This window comes from Anthonomus grandis, chromosome 2, assembly GCF_022605725.1.
Source record: "Anthonomus grandis grandis chromosome 2, icAntGran1.3, whole genome shotgun sequence".
Taxonomy (NCBI): domain Eukaryota; kingdom Metazoa; phylum Arthropoda; class Insecta; order Coleoptera; family Curculionidae; genus Anthonomus; species Anthonomus grandis.
The window spans coordinates 24910860-24931635 of record NC_065547.1 but is presented as its reverse complement, the minus strand read 5'-3'; the positions used below and the strand labels follow the sequence as shown (position 1 = coordinate 24931635).

General features: G+C 35.3%; 1 protein-coding gene and 1 long non-coding RNA gene across 5 annotated transcripts in view; one reads left to right on the top strand and one right to left on the bottom strand.

Moving 5' to 3' along the window:
* The window catches only part of LOC126747401 (endoplasmic reticulum metallopeptidase 1), a 46031-nt gene extending 40620 nt beyond the window's left edge, over window positions 1–5411 (top strand). For all 3 annotated transcript variants that reach the window (XM_050455992.1, XM_050455996.1, XM_050455988.1), the window contains 2 exons: window positions 4851–4997; window positions 5114–5411. In XM_050455992.1, coding sequence (XP_050311949.1) covers window positions 4851–4997; window positions 5114–5313 — 347 coding nt within the window. In that variant the 3' untranslated portion in view covers window positions 5314–5411. The remainder of the gene's footprint in view (window positions 1–4850; window positions 4998–5113) is intronic.
* LOC126747422 (uncharacterized) lies at window positions 5397–6956 on the bottom strand. Of its 2 annotated transcripts, XR_007664197.1 has the most exons (3): window positions 6014–6028; window positions 5582–5956; window positions 5397–5527 (listed from the first exon to the last, which is right to left on the bottom strand). It is a non-coding gene; the product is annotated as an uncharacterized LOC126747422 (long non-coding RNA). The 2 variants fall into 2 exon arrangements; XR_007664196.1 differs by having other exon boundaries at window positions 5582–6956.
* Window positions 6957–20776: the final 13820 nt, after the last annotated feature.

The window sequence follows — 20776 nt, the reverse complement described above, 5'->3', positions numbered from 1 at the left end:
AAATCGAGCGACGTTAAATCGGGTGACCTAGGAGGCCAAGACACTGCTCCACCTCTGGCAATCCAACGGTGCCCAAACCGCTGAGCCAAATACTCGCGTACTTGTACAGCAAAGTGAGCCGGCGCTCCATCGTGCTGAAACCACATTTGCGGTGTAACGTTTAGTGGAATATTTTCAAGGAGTTCTGGGAGAACTTTCTCCAAGAAACGCAGATAAATAGGTCCTGTTAACCGTTCCGGTAGAAGGTATGGGCCAATTAAATAATCATCAACAATGCCTGCCTATACGTTGTCAGACCAACCATTCTGATGTTTTCTTGGAAAAATTGCATAAGGATTTTCTTCGTCCCAAACATGGCTATTCCTACTATTAAAAATACCGTCTCTTGTGAAAGAGGCTTAATCGGTCCACAAAACATATCGTAAAAAAATTGATTGTGCAATGATGTGATCCAGAAGCCATCGATAAAATTGAACTCTAGGATGAAAATCGGCTGCCGTCATACCTTGAACTTTCTGGAAGTGGTAAGGATGGAGTTGTTGCTCGTGTAGTACCCGCCAGACAGAAGCGTTACTCGTATTCATATTCTTAGCGACGTCACGTGTGCTATTTGATGGTTCATCGGCAACTCACTGAAGCATCTCTTCTTCAAATTCGACCGTTCTTACGGTTCGAGCAACACCAGTATCATGCATCTTGGTCTTAAACATGCCTGTCTCAGCGAGCCGCCGATGAACTGCAATAAACTTTTTGTATCCAGGATGCTGTCGTTCGGGATAACGTTCATGATATAACCGCGATGCTGCTCGTGCATTGCAGTTTGTTGCTCCGTATGCCAAATGCATATCCGCCAATTCTTGATTGGTAAAGTTTTCCATTAGCAATAAATGTTTAAAAATTGTAAGCTATAAAATTTTTAAACATGACATTGAGAATTTACATTGATAAGCGTTGATTTTAAACAATTGTTGTTATGGTATCATGTACAAAAGGTAAAAATAAATGCAGCAGATCCTATTTAGGTAATTAATGTTTTTTTATAAATTTTAACGTGTCTTAGGGCCGTAGTGGCGTAGTGACGCATTTCCGGACATGGGTTCCTATACTCAAATGGATTCTTGTGTTGCACTGAACAACCCCCAGAAGTTTGATCCCATAGTTCTGAAACACCCTGTATACAAAAAATATAAGTACTTCTCTTGTAAAGTTGTTGGAACGGTGCAAAATTATTTAAACACTGCGGCTGTCCATATATTGCTTATAGCACTAGATTTATTAAATTTGTTATGAAGCAATTTAGAGGAGTGTTGTAAATGTAATTGATTTATTGATACATCATATTTTGTATAAAAATAACCTACCTTGGGCATATTTCCATCTCAGCGCCTGCTAGTGCATCAAGTATTAGATGTAAAATCGAAATAATTATTTTGACTCTTTTTCGGATATATATACTGGGTTTTATTTAATAGTGTAAGTATATCTAAGTAAGTCTCTGATATTTCATAAACATTTCCGTTAGCAAGTCATTATACAGAGCATTACTAAAATTTACCATTAAAAAAATTACTTACTACTCAATTTTACATCAAAATTGCTTACGTATGTTTGAATTTTTACATGACAACACAAACAAAACGCATGACTAGCCTAGTTGATCTTTTTTCCCTTATTAAAATTGTTTCGCTTTTTTAAAACACGTACCATGATGATTTCAAACTCAAATACTTCGAAAACGGTTGCTCCTAGAGACATCTAATAGAACCTAACCTTTTTCGCGTAAAAATGATTAAGGAATCCCTTTCTTTGACCAAAAATATAATACAACATTGTGCAAAAAGTTATAAGCTTTGGAATTACCAATTTTCGTTCAGAAATCGGCTTTATTTAGGAAAATATGCAGAAAAATCAGGAATAAAAAGAAATCTTTGACAACCTTTATCTTAAAAACCAAGCATTTTAGACCACTAGTGTATAGGAATTTTTTTATCTTAAAAATAGTTACAAAATCACCATGTCAAATATCGGACAATTATTAAATCCATATATACCGGGTATCCAGGAACTCTATCGACAAAAGTGACAGGGTGATTCTGCAACAAAAAAAATCATATGAAAGTATGTCCTAAACGTCATACTTTCGGATCTACAGTGTGTATTTTTTTAAATAACTTTACTATCAGTGTAGATAATTTTTTTTTATTTGCAGATGTGTTTTATACATACAAGGTGCATTTTTTGATTCAAGGAAAAAAAATCCAGTGGCTCCGCAAGGGGTTTATCGTAAAAATTCTTTAATAAAAAAAATTGAACGCCAATGCATTTATCTGAAATAAAATTTTGAAAATGAAATTTATTTTTTAAGATGAAAGTTATTTTTGAAATCCCTGTTTAGTTTTGTGCAAATTTATGCACTATTTTTGCGTAAATAAATAAACTTTTTTTTGGGAATTTTAATTTCAATAAATAAGCATATAACAAAGTTGTTGGATATCAATCCAAGATTAATTAATATTGAATATTTTTATTTTTTTTATTATTTTTCGGGATGTTTAAATTGGGAAATCATAAGATGGTTCTTTAATAATTAACTATTTCATTTAAAATACATTTTTCCGCGAAAATACGCACATTGTTTTGCGGGCTTGTAACCTTACTGACCTTGCGCAATGCAGGCCAAATGCATTGCCAAAAATTGGAAGGAAGTACGCAGTAGTACCTACACACACTTGCAAGTAGGTTTTGTAAAACAGCTAACCGCTAACAGCCTTATACATATTGACCGCCGGTGATTTTCCTGCAGTAATTATTTAACGAATTAGATTAAACTTATAATAAAGACTTAAATTAAACTTTACCTAAAGTGTGAGTGCCTGATATGGAAGGAACGATGAACTGGTAGCGCTACCAAGCCCGACTTCAACGAAGCAAGGTAAGCCCGTATGCATCACTAATGTGCGTTCGAACATTCCTTGAAAAAACGAAGAACCATATTAAATCTCAATCTATCTCAAAAACCTAATACAGTCCACTAAATCAAAAGTCTAACGACGACAAAAGTATTTCACTATTATTAAAAGTTTAAAACTTTCTAAATTTTATTAGTAGGCTAAAAATAAAATGACAAAAACAAGTTTGATGTAGTTGTTATAGTAATTTAACTGTAAATAGTTCCGTTTAAATATTTCTTGCCATTAAAAAAAAAATGCATGCAAAAATGCAAATATGCGTTTAGTTTATGGCGAATTGCAGTGTAATACTAGACTAGCTCAACCTACGTATGCTAAAAATTTTTATCAGCGGCTGAGAGAAATAGGACCAATCATTCCAAAGAACAATGAGACGGGAAGACACCCCATTATTAACATTTATAATGGGGAAATGACTTTAGTGACCGTTGAAGAAAATCTTGAAATTAGTGTAAGAATCCTTGCTGCGGTTAATCATTTATCAAAATCATCTGTGTGGAATATTTTATATAAAGAACATCTCTATCAATTTCATTTTCAAAAGGTGCTTTTGGAACGAGATAAAGGCAAAGAAATCTATTGCTGGGTTATTTAAATATTTAATCAATAAATATTTATTATTATAGTTTTGATGAATTTTTAGTTTATTTGTGCCAGTATTCTTTTGACTTATTTACCTCTGCAGAGAAGTTTTAAACATACATTTTAATACATTTAAAACCTTCGGAGTGTCATTTAAAATTTAAAAAAAAAACAGTGTTTTGCTCTTATTTCTATCTCTCTCCCACTTTCAAGTAGTATCCCAAAATTGTTAGATGATTTGGAAGACCTAAAATGAATCATTATATAATAACACATAAATCCTATAATGACCTACCAAATAATTTATCTAATCCTACAGATATTTAAAATCACTTCTTGAATGTTTTAAATTTACCAGATACTATTAGTTAAAATGTCATTAATTGTTATAAAAATAACAGATTGAATTTCCCTCCCTTATTCAAGGCTACGTCCTAAAAATTACATGAGGTGAAAGTTGTCTTTATACCGACACCGAGGAAAAGCGACTACACAGACCCCAAATCATAGCGATTAATCAGCCTTACCAATTTTCTGCGGAAAAGAAAGCATACCTAAAAGAAAGCATCTTGGTCAAAAGCCGAGCAACAATACGCCACCAACTTAAAATGTGTATATGAAAAACGCTATGGATGCTTAGAAACTGCGTACCAACTTTAACCATAATAGCAAGATCCTCAGATTGAAAAAAATAGACTAATTAGAATCAAAAGACACCTCAACCACCCTAAAAGAATGCATTTTCGTCTAAACAATCTGTCTAGGATATTTCAATATTCACGTATCTGGTACGTGTATGTGAAGAACCTCCTAAAGGGATTTTTTTTCTTAACCTTTCGTCAACATACGGCGCTAAATGTTCGCTCCAAATATTACAATTATACATATTCTTAAAATAATGAAAAATCATAATATTCAATTAAAAATAATTATGAGAAATAATGTAATTTACCTAAACTTAATTTAACCTTTAAACTAGTACTTGTATGGTAGTCGCAGTTAGTATAACGTAGAAAACAAAGGCCTAAAAAAGTTTTGACTTTTTGTTGACAATTATTTTTAATCTATCATAACATTATGTAAAACTATTATTTTATATTTTATAATTTTTTACTTCCAAGAACTAAAATAATTGATACTTGTCGAAGATGCACAAAAAGAACGGTGTTTGATGAAAGATATCCCAATAGTATACAACAAACTATGATTTATTTTGAACAATAAATTTTACTACCCTTAAGTTTTTCACATTTATTTTTAAAAACTTTTTCACCCTGACAGAATTTTTTTTTCTTTTAGGTCCTGACAAGCTGGTTTTTTACATAACCCCCAAAACTAATGTTACATTTATAAACACTTCTTTGATAACTGTTGTCAAGCCGACTATTTTTACTTTCCAGGGTCGTCCGGTATATGTAGTACTGTATCAATTAGGAAAAGGCGATGGTAAATAGAATTGTTAATTAAAAATAGAAAATTTTTTCTATTAAATTCAAATGGTCTGAATTAAATCTATTAATCACATTTTGAATAATTAAATGTAGTTCACAATTAATTTTCAGGTACTCCATTAACGTTTAATTTAACCGTGCTACTGCCAGAAGGATATTCTGGCCCGACAATGGACATTGGGCTATCTGGTAGATATGTGCACCAAAATAGAATAGAAAAAACTGAGAAATATTTGGAATTTTTAAAGAATTTCCCGAACTGGGCACATCCTATCGCTTGGTTAGCATCATACCACTCATACGTCATCTAATCGTAAAATTGTTGATATTATTTCTTAACTTTTTAATGGTTTTGGTTATTTTTTATTCTATATGATTTTTAAAAAATAAAGGATTCTATTGACGTTTATTAAGTTTTATTTTTTGAATATTACATTTTTTAAGTAAATATAGTGCTACCTCTAACAGCTATCGAAAAGGCCTTTTTGCCTCATAGTTTCAAACTCTTTATGGATATCGTACGTCCTAAAAGCAATTTATTTCATTATTGACTTAAATCATATTTCTAATACCACTTACGCATAGAAATCCTGATAGGTTTTTCTTTTCCGATCAATATAAAGATATTGCCATGCCATGCCTCCTAGAAGTGAGCATGACACTGCTGAAATTACCGCCTTTAGACCTCTTCTAACTGACAATCCGTCCATGACTGGTTTTGCCAATTTCATGATGCTTTATTATTATTGAATTATTAAAACTTTAATAAATCAATATTTGTTTGACAGACTGAAACATTGACAACTTTTTTTTTTGATTACTGGTGTCATTGTTAGTGTTACATAAAAAACTTATCGGGAATTATTTTTTATGCTCATTGAGAACAAGCCCCGTAATAACTAGGCAACTTTTAACATATTTATCACGTCTAATTGATTTACTATTAAGATATCTCTGAAAATCAAAAAATAACCCCAAAACTTTATCCTACCTGTACTGTATTTACTGTACCTCTAAATACATGAAAATGAACAAGGGATTTTAGAGACATTAAAGGGAAAATGCTTATGCTATGTTTTCAGTTCTAAAAGATGAGTTTCAGTGCTAAAGGCAAAATTGAAAACTATGGCCGTTGTTTCAGCCACCTGTTCATTCTCAGATAATTTTGTAGGATCAGTAAAATTCTCCATTTCGGTATTTTGATAAATTTTTAGCTTCGTTGCGACGCTCGTTCCAAGCGACGAAGAAACCGTTCATCGAACTTTCACGCGTTTGCGCAAATGTCCAAAAGTGTTTTAAGCGAGTTGTGACGATTTGCAGAAGGCTCCAAATGCGAATCTAGGACCGTTTAATTCGTTTCTTCACAGAAATTTCGGTACGTGCCTGAAAAAAGGAACTGTTTTCAATTTGTATGACTGACTTGCGTAGTAGTGGTCGAGAGTGAATATCAATCGATCAAGCACCAACTGTTCTGTTAAAAAAGAATTCACGGAAAAAATTTGTTTTAATTTTATAAAATATAAATCTTGTACTTTACTAAAGTTCAGTGTTTGAGTTTCCAGATAATTAAATTATATAAAAAAATATAAGTGATTTAGAGGGCTTCTTAAAGTCGAAATTATACCCATTTGTAATGACGTCATTTTTGTTTATCTTTGTTTAGCATATTCCAAACAGCGGCGACAACAAACTTTTGAAAAAAATTGGTGTCTGATGATTATTCATCTTTTATATACTAGGTTATGTGAAATATCCGTCACTGTCAATCAAAAATATTGGTTTGTCAACTTGTTCTTGAAAGTTATTTCGAAAAGTGTTAGATAATGCCTAAAAAAAGATATAATAGGTATAATGAACAATCACAGCTGATGATTTTAAATATATTGGCTTTTTTTCAACTGGAAAAGGAACAAGTCCGAAACGGAATTGCACTTCAAATTGAGAATGTGCTACAGCGAGCCGCAGATGCAACAAAATTGAGCACAACAACGATCGCAAATATAAAGAAGAATGGGATAAAATCAGATCAGGATTACGCAGCCCGTATATCTTCCAAGCAAAAGACAGCAAAAAGAGTCTGCAGTGTAGCGGCTTTTGTCAAAACTAACGAAAAATGGTCGGGTTTTTTGCAAAGTGGGTAGATTTCGATATATATTTTTCACTAAGAGTGGCGGAAAGCCAAATTTTATCACGAAGAGGGTGTTATCACGCACTATATCACTCTCTATAGGACGCGATTAATCATTAGAATAACTATAACCGATTCCAAGGAATCTATCGGTTTTAACCGCGGTTAAGCCCTTGGTTAACCTTGAACAGTTCTTTTATATCATAACCAATCGTGTCCGCTTGGACGTGTTTGGTTGATGTAACTTCGTAATTTGTCAGCTGTCACTATCATAATTTTGTTTGTTTTTAAATAATACCCCAGACGCCAGTAATATTATATGTAATTGGTTCTTAAACATAAATATCAAAAAAAAACTTATTAGCCATAATAAATTTTGTGTCATTTTTAAAAAGGAAATAATTTGTTGTTTGTTTTTATTTTTTCCCGCACTTATTTCAATATCTTTGACGTTTGACGTAGAAAACAGCTCCGGACGTGGGTAATTACTGTTCAAAATTGATGACGTATAAAGGGCTAATTGGTAACGTCACGTATCTCAAGCGGTTATAACTATAACCGCTTGGACGTGTTTGGTTAATACCATTTAGGAACGGTAATTACCGGTAGACCGCTTGGAATCGGTTCTTGTATACCATTAGTTTTGTCAACAAATAGATGACAACTGAGTTGAGGTTAGGTATGGTGTTGCCAGTTTTGTTGCGTTGTGTCATTCTGCAGCTGAAGCCTTGTCTCCAGTCTGGCTTTCTCTAAAGTGGACAATTCACTCTGTATTTTTTTAGTCATTCATTATCATAACATATAAAAAATGATGAATGAAACTAGTGTATCATAACATTATACACTAGTTTCATTACATATCACTTAAAATGTCAATTACATGTAATAAACACAAATCTGTTTGAATTGAAAAGTTATTTTTAGGAGTACATCATTTTTAAAATTTCTTTTTTTTAAGTTCTATCAAAATTCACATATTAGCGGCGAATTATATCGTATCATTCCGCCAGTTTTCATTTTTTTTGGGTAAAATTAGGCCATTTAAAAAAAATTGTAAAAATACGCAAAATTTGATAAGCGGTGCTTGAGCAATTTAAGAACCAACCCAACCCAACCCAACCCCAACCCCAACCCGACCCAACCCAATCCAAACCCAATCCAAACCCAATCCAAACCCAATCCAAACCCAATCCAACCCCAATCCAACCCATCCCATCCCTTGGGTGGGATGGTTTGGTACTCTTGGGTTGGTTTGAATTGGTTTGGATTAGATTGGATTGGATTGGATTGAATTGAATTGAATTGAATTGAATTGAATTGAATTGAATTGAATTGAATTGAATTGAATTGAATTGAATTGAATTGAATTGAATTGAATTGAATTGAATTGAATTGAATTGAATTGAATTGAATTGAATTGCATTGCATTGCATTGGATTGGATTGGATTGGATTGGATTGGATTGGGTTGGGTTGGGTTTGATAGGCGGGGATTTAAATGCTAAGACACCCTTAATACCTTAATAGGCTCAGATAGGACTAACCCTAGAGGAAAAATATTTGAAGAATTTATACTGGCCAACAATTTAGTGGTGGCAAATCAAGGTAACAGTCCAACCTTCTCTAGCACAAACGGATCCTCTATAATAGATTTTACTGCTGCATCCGAACAAGCCATTGAAGACATTAATAACTGGAGAGTAGAGATAGATAAAGAAAACTACAGCGATCATCACAACATTAGGTTTGAAATTACAAAAACTAAAATAAAAGACACACAAGACGCCAAAAAACCTCAGAAATACAGATGGAAGGTGACAAAGGAAAGTCTAGAAAACTTTACTTAAAGATGCAAGCACGAAATTAACCTCAAAGATGAAACCATGATAAAACCCGAGACCATGATGGAAATGATTCTTAAGGACTGCAACTTATATTTAAAAAAAAGGGTGGACAGCAAACATGAGGCAGTCTACTGGTGGATTCAGGAGATTGCTGAGAGTAGAATAGCTTGCAAGAAACAAAGGAGAAAACTAACAAGAGCTAAGACACGCGATGCTCCAGAAGAAGAAATAGCACTTCTAACAGAAACATATAAAAAAGAAAAGCAGGAACTCAAAAAGAAAATCAATAAGAGCAAAAATGAAAACTGGAATAAACGTACAGAACAGAATAATATGTACAGAACTAGATGATGACATTTGGGGAAAAGCCTACCAAATTGCAATAAGAAAACTTAAACTTAGACAACAAAAAAGACCAGATGAAGAAAATACAATGCAACAAATAAAAAAACTATTTCCACAAAAAAAGAAAATAATATGGCAAATAGAATCACAAGGTTTAGATGAACAAATACCAAGTATAAAAAATGAAGAAATAATTACAGCAATCAAAGAAACAAAACTAAAAAAAGCACCAGGACCGGATCTAATCACGCCAGACATCCTCGTAGCATGGACTGGACAAAATATCGAATATGTGGCCCAAGTTTTTAACAACTGCCTTAAAACAGGAGTCTTCCCGAATATCTGGAAAACGGCTAATTTAGTACTGATTGAGAAACCCAAAAAGGATAGCGTAGGAAATACCGCCTACAGACCCCTCTGTCTCAGTGACATTGCGGGAAAACTAGTAGAACGTGTAATTAAAAACAGATTGTGCCAAGAGATAAAAGGTAAGGGCCTAGTGAGCGAAAATCAGTATGGATTCACAAAAGGTAAATCTACAATCAGTGCACTAAGAAATATTCAGGAGAGATCAGAAAAAATAAGAAGAAAGGCTTTTAAGAACAGGGAAATATGTGTGATGATCCTACTGGATATAGAAAATGCATTTAACTCCGCCCCGTGGCATAAAATAGTTCAAGCACTAAGGAAAGGAGCCATAGGGACTTATCTTGTCAACATAATTAAGTCGTATCTCTCGGATCGGAAAATCGTCACTGCACACGGGGCGGAGGTAGAGATGACATGTGGGGTACCTCAGGGATCGGTGCTAGGCCCAACCTTATGGAACATCTTTTATGACAAGATACTAAAAATCAAACTGGAACAGGGAGTAGAACTTGTGGCCTACGCTGACGACTTAGCGGTATTCATAACAGCAAAAAACATTGAACAGATCGATGACAAGGCTTGCTATGCTATAGAAACAATAATAGAGACTCTAAAACACATGGACATAAAAACGGCAACACAAAAGACAGAAATAATAATAATAAACGGAAAGAGAAATATTCGACATATAGAACTAAGTATACAGGACCAAATAATCAAGACATCGGATACAGTCAAATACCTTGGGGTAATGCTGAATCGCGAATTGCAGTTGAAAGCACATATAAGATACGCAACAGAGAAAGCTTACCAGATGATGACTCTTTTATATAGAATTATGCCAAAAACCAAAGGACCCAAAGCTTGCAAGAGGAGAACCATAGCTAGCGCAGTCACTTCAACTGTCCTATATGCAGCGCCAGCGTGGCATGAAGTTCTGCGGTATAAGCACTATGCAAATATGTTTACAAGGGTGAATAGAAACCTATCAATCATGATAACGTCAGCATACAGAACGGTACCAACGCAGGCGGTCGAAGTACTGGCAAAATTACCTCCACTCGACCTAAAAACCGAAGAAAGGGCAAAAAATTACGAATACCCCCAAATCCTGTAAATGTAATAAAAATGATGGCAAGAAACAGAAGTAATAGTCTGACCGGTGTTTCACCAAAAAATGAAAAAAACAAGAAAAATATCAGATACGTCCTTTGACAGATCACTAGAAATGGATGATGAACCATACAAGAAGCGAAAGAGTACTATGGGACTGATCCTGAACGAAACCATTGACAACATAATTCTAGCCAGCGAGTTTTTAAACAAACACATTGAAAATAATACAAAAAGAGAAGAAAAAGAAGCAAACATAAAACTAAAGAGACAGGTAGAAGTACTAAAGCAACAATGTATAAAGGAATTACTAGAAGATATTAAAATTGAAAAAATAGAGAAAATGACCTTCGAGGTAGAAAGTCAGTAAAAAACAGGGACACAGAAAACACTAACACTAACGAACAAGTAAATAAATTCAAAACAAGAACAATCGGCACACAAACATATGACAAACACCAAGACTTTGTACATGAAGAAGACCTGCTACAAACAAACAGCTACGAGGACTTGAAAAAAATATCAAACAAAAAGTTTGAAGAAGAGGCCTTCAAAAATACAGAAATCATAGTAGAAAACCCAATAAATGTTGCAAACGCCTCTACTAAAGTTATATTAGTAGAACCAAATGATCAGCAGATGGAGAAAGGCATACAAAGCCAATATAAAATACGATTTCCTGAAATCGAATACACGGTGGAAGGCTACGAATCTCTAGAAGTCATTACAAAAACGAAAACTACAAAAGGCTGCTCAGAAGTCACACACAAACTAGTAGTTATAAGGTATAACGATAATGAGGCAGAACTGTGGGAAAACTTAATCATGCTAAGGGACTCTCTGGACAACAATGGGATGGTGACTATGCACTAGATACAAAACTGCTTCACAAACTACCTTAGAAAACTGGTCGAAGCAATCTTCCACCAAACAAACATAAAGATCCAAATATTCACCACCGGGCAGCATGGGGAAAACACAAATAGGGCAAGTAACCAAGGTCCACGGACACGAGAGAGACCTATGCGATAATAGTGGATAATAAAAACTAGGACTACTCCCAGGTACTTAAGGAGGTAAAACAAAAAATAGGCAATTCTGAGCATAAGGAATGCATTAGGTCGATAAGGACAACTAAGACAGAAAACCTGTTAATTACAGCTGAAAAAAAACTTGGAAGCATTACAAAACATAGAATCGACACTCAAACAAAGTTCGCTTGAAGTTAGAACCAGCACGGGCCGATTATCAAGTGATGAAGACAAAACAACAATATTTATTAATGGGCTGGAAAAATCTGCCGAAAAACAAGAAATTATTAATGCTCTTCTAGAGAAGGCTCCAACTCTAAAAAATGAAGATATTTCGCTTGGACAAGTAAGAGAAGTCGCAAATTGCACCTTGACAGCCAGTGTTAAAATCCCATCGAAAGAGGCAGACCAGCTGACCCAAAATAGATTCCTCCGTGTAGGGTTAGTGAGATGCATACTACAAAAGCGAATTCATATGGAAAGATGTAGTACCTGCTGGTCATACGACCATAATACACAAAGTTGTGATGGACCAAATAGAACTTCACTGTGTTATAGATGTGGCAAAGCTAAACACGCTGTTAAGGAATGGGAAGATGAGTACTGCCCTCGCTGCCACATCCCTGGGCACAGAGCGGGTACTGCAAGATGCCATACTTTCAAGAGGTCCCTCTCTAATAGGAGAAGAGAGGATTCAACAAAGGTACAAGCGCAAAACTAACAAAAAAAAATTAATCTCCGAATACTCCAGATTAACATCAATCGGTGTAGAGCCGCACACGACCTGCTCTATAGTGATATTACAAAAAACCACCTTGACATTGTCCTCGGACAGGATCCGAATATAGCTCTAAGTAAAAATTTCATATGTGATCTCGACACTAATATTTTTATCTACATTGACCATAAGATTAAAACTGTTAAAACCTCTATAGGACACGGCTTTGCTGCGATGGAATTGGAAAACTGTGTCCTGTACTCTGTATATATGTCTCCAAATGTTGAGGATGAAAATCTTGAGAGACTCCTCCATGATATCAGTACCCATAGAAAAACTACGAATAAAGAAGTTATCATTGCCGGCGATCTAAATGCAAAGACTCCTATAATTGGGTCTAAAATACAAAACGCCAGGGGACAAATCCTCTCTGACTGGATAGCATCGGAGGAACTTGTAGTAGCCAGCCAGGGAAACGACCCTACTTTCCTGAGCTCTACGGGCAGTTCGCGCATCGATTTTACCTTGACGTCACCCTTAATCTACATGAGAGTCACTAACTGGAGGCTGTAACTACATGCCGGAAACCTAAGTGACCACTGCTCAATTCTTTTCGAGATACATGGGCAAAACAAAACGGACAAAAGGGCAGAAGAATCTAATAAAATAGGTGGGTGGAGAGTCACACCAACTAAAATGAAAAATTTTGCCGAGGACTCCGGTCTTACAAAAATAACAGACACAGATATAAGCCCCGAAGATTATACCGACGTAATACGAAAGCTATGCGATAAACACTTTAATCAAATTAAACCAAATAGCCCAAACCCTAAACCGCAATACTGGTGGAATGAAACAATAAATATAATAAGAAAAAACTGTACTAGTCTAAGAAAAAAAATCATGCGCATGAAGAAACAAAACAAGCTTGCTGAAGAAGCGCTAACAAACTACAAAGAAACAAAAAAGCAACTTAAAAACGAAATTAAAAAAAGCAAAAAATAAAAATGGAATGAGCTCTGTAGCGACCTTGAAGCAAACATATGGGGTAAGGCATACCAAATAGCGACAAGGAAACTAAAACTAAGAAATAGCATTAGACCTGACGAAGAAACCGTAGAACAACAAGTTAAAAAACTTTTCCCCACAGAGAGGCTAGAACCAAAACGGGCATGAAACCTACAATCAGATGAGATTATACCCTTTACAAAGGAAGAAATCATTGAAGCCCTGACTCAGCTAAAAGTTAAAAAAGCAGCAGGCCCTGATATTAAACCGGAAATAGTAAAGGTTTTCATGATAAATACCCTGGAGATATCGCTCGCTATCCTAAATGGCTGCCTGAGAAAAGGAGAGTTCCCTGAAATATGGAAAACAGCAAGATTGGTTCTGGTCGAAAAGCCTAAAAAAGATACAATCCAGACAACAGCATACAGGCTCTTGTGCATAATGAACGCTGTGGGAAAAGTATACGAGTACATGATAAAGAAAAGACTAATTAAGGAGGCAGCGACAAACGGGGTAATAAGCGAAAACCAACACGGATTCGTGAAGGGTAAAAGCACCATCGGGGCTATTATGCAGGTTAAAGAAATCAGAGAAAACAAAAAACCCTTAAAAATCAAGAAGTATGCGCAATGATAATGCTGGATATAAAAAACGCCTTTAATTCTGTGTCCTGGAAGCATATTAAAAGAGCTCTGAGATCTGGGAAAATCCAAAAATACTTACAGGCAATTGTTGACCCATACCTAAGCGGCAGTTGCATCATAACAAACTATGGAAAAAAACATAATGTTACGTGCGGGGTACCCCAGGGCTCAGTGCTGGAGCCTCTACTTTGGAACATCTTCTATGATGAAATATTAAGGCTGGAAGTTGAGGAAGGCGTCAGCCTAATAGCCTATGCTGACGATCTGGCCCTCGTTGTGCGTGCCAAGAATAAGACTCTCTTAGAAGAAAAATCCCAACACATAGTTAATAAAGTGATCTTGCACCTGGAAAAAATGGCTTTAATAGTTGAACCAAATAAGACTGAGATTATACTCATTGAAGGAAGAAGAAAAGTACAGGATATAACAGTTACCATTGAGGACACTCTCGTAACAAATACCCCATACGCAAAATATCTAGTGGTCCAAAAAAGCTCCAAACGAATGCTTCTTAGAACAACTGTAATATCCGCTATACTCTATGCAGCACCTATATGGGGAGAAATAATATTAAAAACAAAAAAATATACATACCTACTGGAAGCCATTAATAGAAGACTCTCAATTCTTATAACTTCTGCCTATAGAACTGTCAGCACGGCCGCTGTACTGGCAATATCAGGGTCGCCGCCTATTAGCCTACTTGTCACTGAAAAGATGGAATTACATAAAAGAGGGAGAGAACATCGCTCAGAAATCAGACAAGACCTATATACAAAGTGGCAACAAAGCTGGGAGCACTATGACGGTTGGGCGAAGACTTTTGTCCGCGATGTAAAGGCCTGGAGTACGCGTAAATGGGGCCGTGTTGATTACTACCTGCTGCAAGCTCTCACTGGGCATGGAATCTTTGGTACTTACCTGATGAAAATCCGTAAGCAAGAAAACGATATATGCTGGTTTTGTCCGGAAAGGGATAGGCCTTTGCATACATGCTTTAAGTGTGAAAAATTTTCACAAATCAGGATAAGAGCAAATCAATCGTGCGGTTGCGTAATTACAGTTGAGAATGTATGCATTCTCCTACTAGAGTCCGAAAAAAAATGGAACGCGGTAACTACAATGCTGAGGGAAATCATGAGGATAAAGGATAACGTAGAGAAAGCAAGACAAAATCCCTAGAAAAAAAGGGAAGAAAAAAAAAGAAAAGGAAGGGAAAGGGAAAGTGAAAAAAAAATAATAAAAAAAAGGAAGGGAAAGGAAGGGAAAATATGAAAAAAAAACTAGAAAAGGGTGCTTAACAAGAAGAAAGTAAAGGAAAAGACTCAAGAGAACACCTCCGAAGAAATGCCCGACGGCGGATTCCGGGGAAGGAGTGTGGTACACTCAGCGGTGGTTTTTAGTCGGTAGGAGAGCTACAAATACCTCTAATTAGTCACCGAGCCCCACACTACTGGTCCGAACACCAAGACTGGATACTGGACAGAAATCAAGGGCCAGTGTGCGTAATAGCAGTTTCCACCGCTCAAAAAAAAAAAAAAAAAAAAAAAAAAATAAGGGTTGGGTCGGGTTGGGTTGGGTTGGGTTGGGTTGCGTTGAGCTGGGTTGGGTTGGGTTGGGTTAGATTGAGTTTGAGTTCCCATCGCTCAAAAAAAAAAAAAAAAAAAAATAAGGGTTGGGTCGGGTTGGGTTGGGTTGCGTTGAGCTGGGTTGGGTTGGGTTGGGTTGGGTTGCGTTGAGCTGGGTTGGGTTGGGTTGGGTTGGATTGAGTTGGGTTGGGTTGGGTATATCTATGGTCTGTGCGCAGCGCCTTATGTTCCCCTCGCGGTGATAGAGAAACGGAACAAACCAAAACACTGCACACATACTCCCAGAGTCGACAACCCATTTGACAGATAGCTACTGTCATTTAATTTATGCAAAAAAAAACAGCAAAATATTTAAATAAATCAGTTTGTCTCTATTTGTGAGTACTTCACATTGTTTATACAGAAACTATTTGCAAAATACACCTTCCGCCAGATAAAATTAGGCTATTTAAAAAAGAAAACCGGTGAAAATACCCCAAATTTGACAAAAGCCGCTAAACTGCGGAATCATATTTTTAATTCGGACCAAAATCTAAAAATTACCAAAATAATAATACATTATGGGTGTCTTCGGTATGTTTGTTTCACGAAAATAACAGATTTAGTTACAAGAAAAGGTAAAAACAGTTTTTGGAAATTTATTTTACGCATAATACCTATTTACGTGACTAAAAAATATAGAGTGAATTCGCCACTTTAGAGAAGGTACTCATGAGTCAGCCACACTGGGGACAAGGCTGAAGCTGCAGAGTGACAAAACGCAGTAGACGACAGAACTGGCAACACCACACCTAACCTTACCTTAGTTGTAATTTATTTGTTGTCAAAACTAATCGAATACAGGGTTATTCTAATGACGTTATTCTATTCATGTCCCATAGTGAGTGATTTAGTGCGTGATAACACCCTCTTCGTGATAAAATTTGGCTTTCCGCCACTCTTAGTGAAAAGTATATATCCAAATCCACCCATTTTGCAAAAAACCCGACCATTTTTCGTTATTTTTAACAAAAGCCGCTCTAAATTGCAGAATTACCAACCCAAAATTACAACATATTTGAAACATAGAATTCGGGACACAAATTATTCTATGTACGCCAGAAAAGAATATGTAATATTGGCAACAATAGGAGAAAAGTTTAGGGAAAAAATTAAATATTTTGAGTTTTCCATTGACTCCTTAAGAAGATGGATCAATAGTATAGGCTTCAAGTGGAAAAAATCAAATAACAGAAAATATTTGATAGACTTGCCAAATATTGTTCATAAAAGAATCAATTTTTTAAGGGAGTATATCAAAAATAGAAATGTAGGTCCGGAAGGTTTCACTCCAGTTTTCATTGACGAGACGTGAATTTTTAGCAAGGGATCATTTCGTTGTAGCTGGCAAGATGACACCAAGTACACGGATTTAAGGAAAAACAGTGAAGGTAAAAATTATCTGGTTATCTTTTTAGATTTTTTTTTGAATAAAAACTATTGCCCTTGTAAGGGCCCTCTAACTTCATAATTTCATCTGTTTCATAGTTTCATATAATTTCTCTCTAAGACAATATGGGGGAATTTAACTCCATACACTACTCGTATGTGCACAGAACATTACTTATTAATTATATTAAATGTATGTTCTGGAAGAATGATTTCTAAAAGAAGAGAATTGAATTATCTTTTATTTTTAAGGTCATCGTTATATCGTGGTCCACGCCGGAACCAAAGATGGCTTCATCAAGGGTGCAAATTTAATATTCAAGAGTGGATTAAAGACGGGAGATTATCATAACAATATGAACAGGAAAAACTTCGAAAACTGGTTTAAAACTCAGCTGGTTCCAAATCTTCCCCCAAAGTCATTTATAATCATGGACAACGCAAGTTACCATTCTGGTTTATTAGAAGAAATCCAGAAAAAATTTTGGACAGAGCAGAGACTGACCGAATGGTTGAAGAAAAAGAATATTGGCTTTCCAGAAAAAACTACCTCCAAATTGTTATCCCGAATGTGTGAAAGCATTTTAGGCAACAAATATTTTTCACTTTTTGCTTCTTCTTTTATTAGCTCCGCAAAATGCAAGCATTCCATTGAGAATGTGTCTTCCAGGTCATCCTTATAACATTGCTGTAGATACCTAGCACTTTCAATTAACTCTTCTTGGGTACTTTCTTCTAGACGAAAGAAAAAACGAAATTTTTTAAAAACACTTTCGTATGCTTCACACCTTTTTTTTAGTTCCATAGCAAGTCTGTCCAGAATAGGAAAATATGTTTCAATTTTTAAGTGATCTCTTGTCAAAACCGTGTCGGCCTCTCTTTTTTTATCTGGAAAAACTTTGCGTTTTCGATTTCTTTGAAGATCATCATCACATTTTTTGGCTTTATCAAGGTAAGTCACGAACATGGTGGTATTTAGCAAAGACCTAACAAAATTTATTAGGGACAGAAGCAGTTGATTTACGTCACCTGTATTGATGTTGACGCTTTGAAGGAGTTTGTTCATTTTATGAATACGTTCTAATACGAATTCCCAAAAAAAAAAGCCATGAAACCATTTTCAAAGCGACGTTTAATTCCAGCTGCCTCTGAACGAACCGTTAGTTTCTCGGCAGTGGCTTCTTCAATTGCTGTCAAAGCCTTAAGGTAATCGCTCCAATTTTCTTGCAAACTAATCAGAGCATCATGCTGAGCGGATCACCTTGTTACATCTACCCGTTAAGGTACTTTAGCTTCCAGCGACGTATAGTATAGTATTTCCCAGAGACGAATAGTATTTCCCAGCGACGAGTAGATGCCGAGAAAAAGGTATAGAGGTTCTGCAAAGTATCAAAAAATTTCATTCCTTCCCTAGTACATTCTGCCGAGCAGACACCAACCAAATTCAAAGAATGCGCAGCACATGGGACGATTTAGGATCCTAGCTTGTAAACCACTGTAGCAACCAGACATGTTACTGGCATTGTCGCAAGACTGACCTCTACAATGATTTAAATCTAAATGGTGTAATTCCAACTTGGAAATAATGGCGTTTTCTATATCTTCGGCCTTATGTCCCACATTTGGAAAGAATACAATAAAGCGCTCCACTGGATTTCCGTTCGTAACATATCTAATAATAATAGATAATTGATGAATATGTGACACATCAGGAGTTGAGTCAATTATAATTGAATAATATTTGGCTTTTTTTATTTCTGCCATAATATGATTAAGAACGTCACTGGCCATAAGTTCAATAAATTCTTCACATATTTGGGGTGACAGGTAAGACGTTCTGCCACTTCCAGGATTTCCATGTTGTGATATGTGCTTTGCTATGAACGGATCAAATTCCGCTATCAGCTCTAAACACACCATAAAATTGCCATTATGTCTATTACTAAATTTCTCAACTATTCCTCGAAATGGTAGTCCTCTAGAAGCCAATTTCTTCGTAACTGCCACGACCCGCTTTAATACATTCTTCCAGTAATCTTCTTCAGCTTTTATCTGCTGGAATAACAAAGAATTAACTTGATTTTTCTTCTGCTGACGCCGCAGTAAAGTTATTTAACATCTGCCGTGTTCTTTGGAGTTTTCCTGCAAATTTAAAATTTTATTTACATTACTCCAATCGTTATCATCCATCCAATACCATCAGTAGCCATTTTTGAAGTACCTCTGAAAAGCCGACATCGAATACAAAACAGACTTTTCTTGGAAACCGAATAAATTAAGTATTTTCATGGTTGGCTTCTCTTCATTCCCTCTCTCTTCATTTCTCTCCATTAGCAAGTTTTCGATTAAAAACGTTTTTTGTCAGGCACCTCGTTTTGTCGCCAGTAACACTTTTTGTGACTGAAAAATCTGCGTCATTATTTTGACAAGTTTCATTTGTTAAAGATAACAAATAGTCGATCGTGCACTCATTGATTTTCCAATCGGCAGGATCCTTACTTGAGCATCCTCATTTTCCGACGCCGATGATCCTGATGCTTCTAGTGGTTTAGATGTTGATTCTAAAATAAACAATATAGTTTTAGCATACCTAATAAATTAACAGTTCACATTAAATTTTAAAGCGGAGGAATATACTTACCCAACCTAGATATACTATAGTGATTTTTTAAAATTTACACTGACGTTTAAAAACAAAGATATATATTTTACGTATATTTTCATTAAATTTTATTTAAAACTACCAGCACCGGCATACACAGGTTTGCTATAAAATATAATAAATATTTTTACCAATACCAAATTTAGGTAGTTTCAGCACAATACATTTTAATTTTTTAATAATTGCTTTTGTTATAAAATATCCATATTCCATACTATTAGCTTATATTTACTATAAACTCATAATTAACACAAAATACATAAATGTTATTTTACAATAATTTTTATCCAATATCACATTTAAAGCGTTTTTTTTAACGAACTACATTTACCAATGTGTACGCACCTTTAATGCGGTCGTCTATTCAGTCATTCCTATTTATCACTCACTTCTTATCATAACCATGCAGAGCGTCTTGTGATGTGATTTTCAAGCCACGGAGCAAAAAGAGGCATACGAGAGACAGAAAGAGTTTTTTTGTTGTGTACTTTATTTTTACTGTTGTGTATATGTACTAAATATTAATTTAGAAATAATTTTTTTAGATTTTTACAATCCCACCACATCAATTAATAAATAAATAATTATATATTAATAATAAATTAATTCGTATAAATGCCACTGAATATTGAATATACCTATTTACCTAATATCATAAGTTTACCTGCATAAGTTTCGATCGTTTTATCGAATTATATCGGCACAATTGGCAGTTATCTCAGGAGAGCAAGCAACGGGGTTGGAATTATGCTCACTAAAGGTTGAAGGTTTATTTAAAAAAAGTCTTTAATGTTTCTTGTTTTGTCTAAAACAGCCTGAACCTTTCTTCGTTTTTCTTCAGCAATGGCTTTGTACTGCGCCCCACTGAATCGCTTTCATCCGTCACTCACGATAGT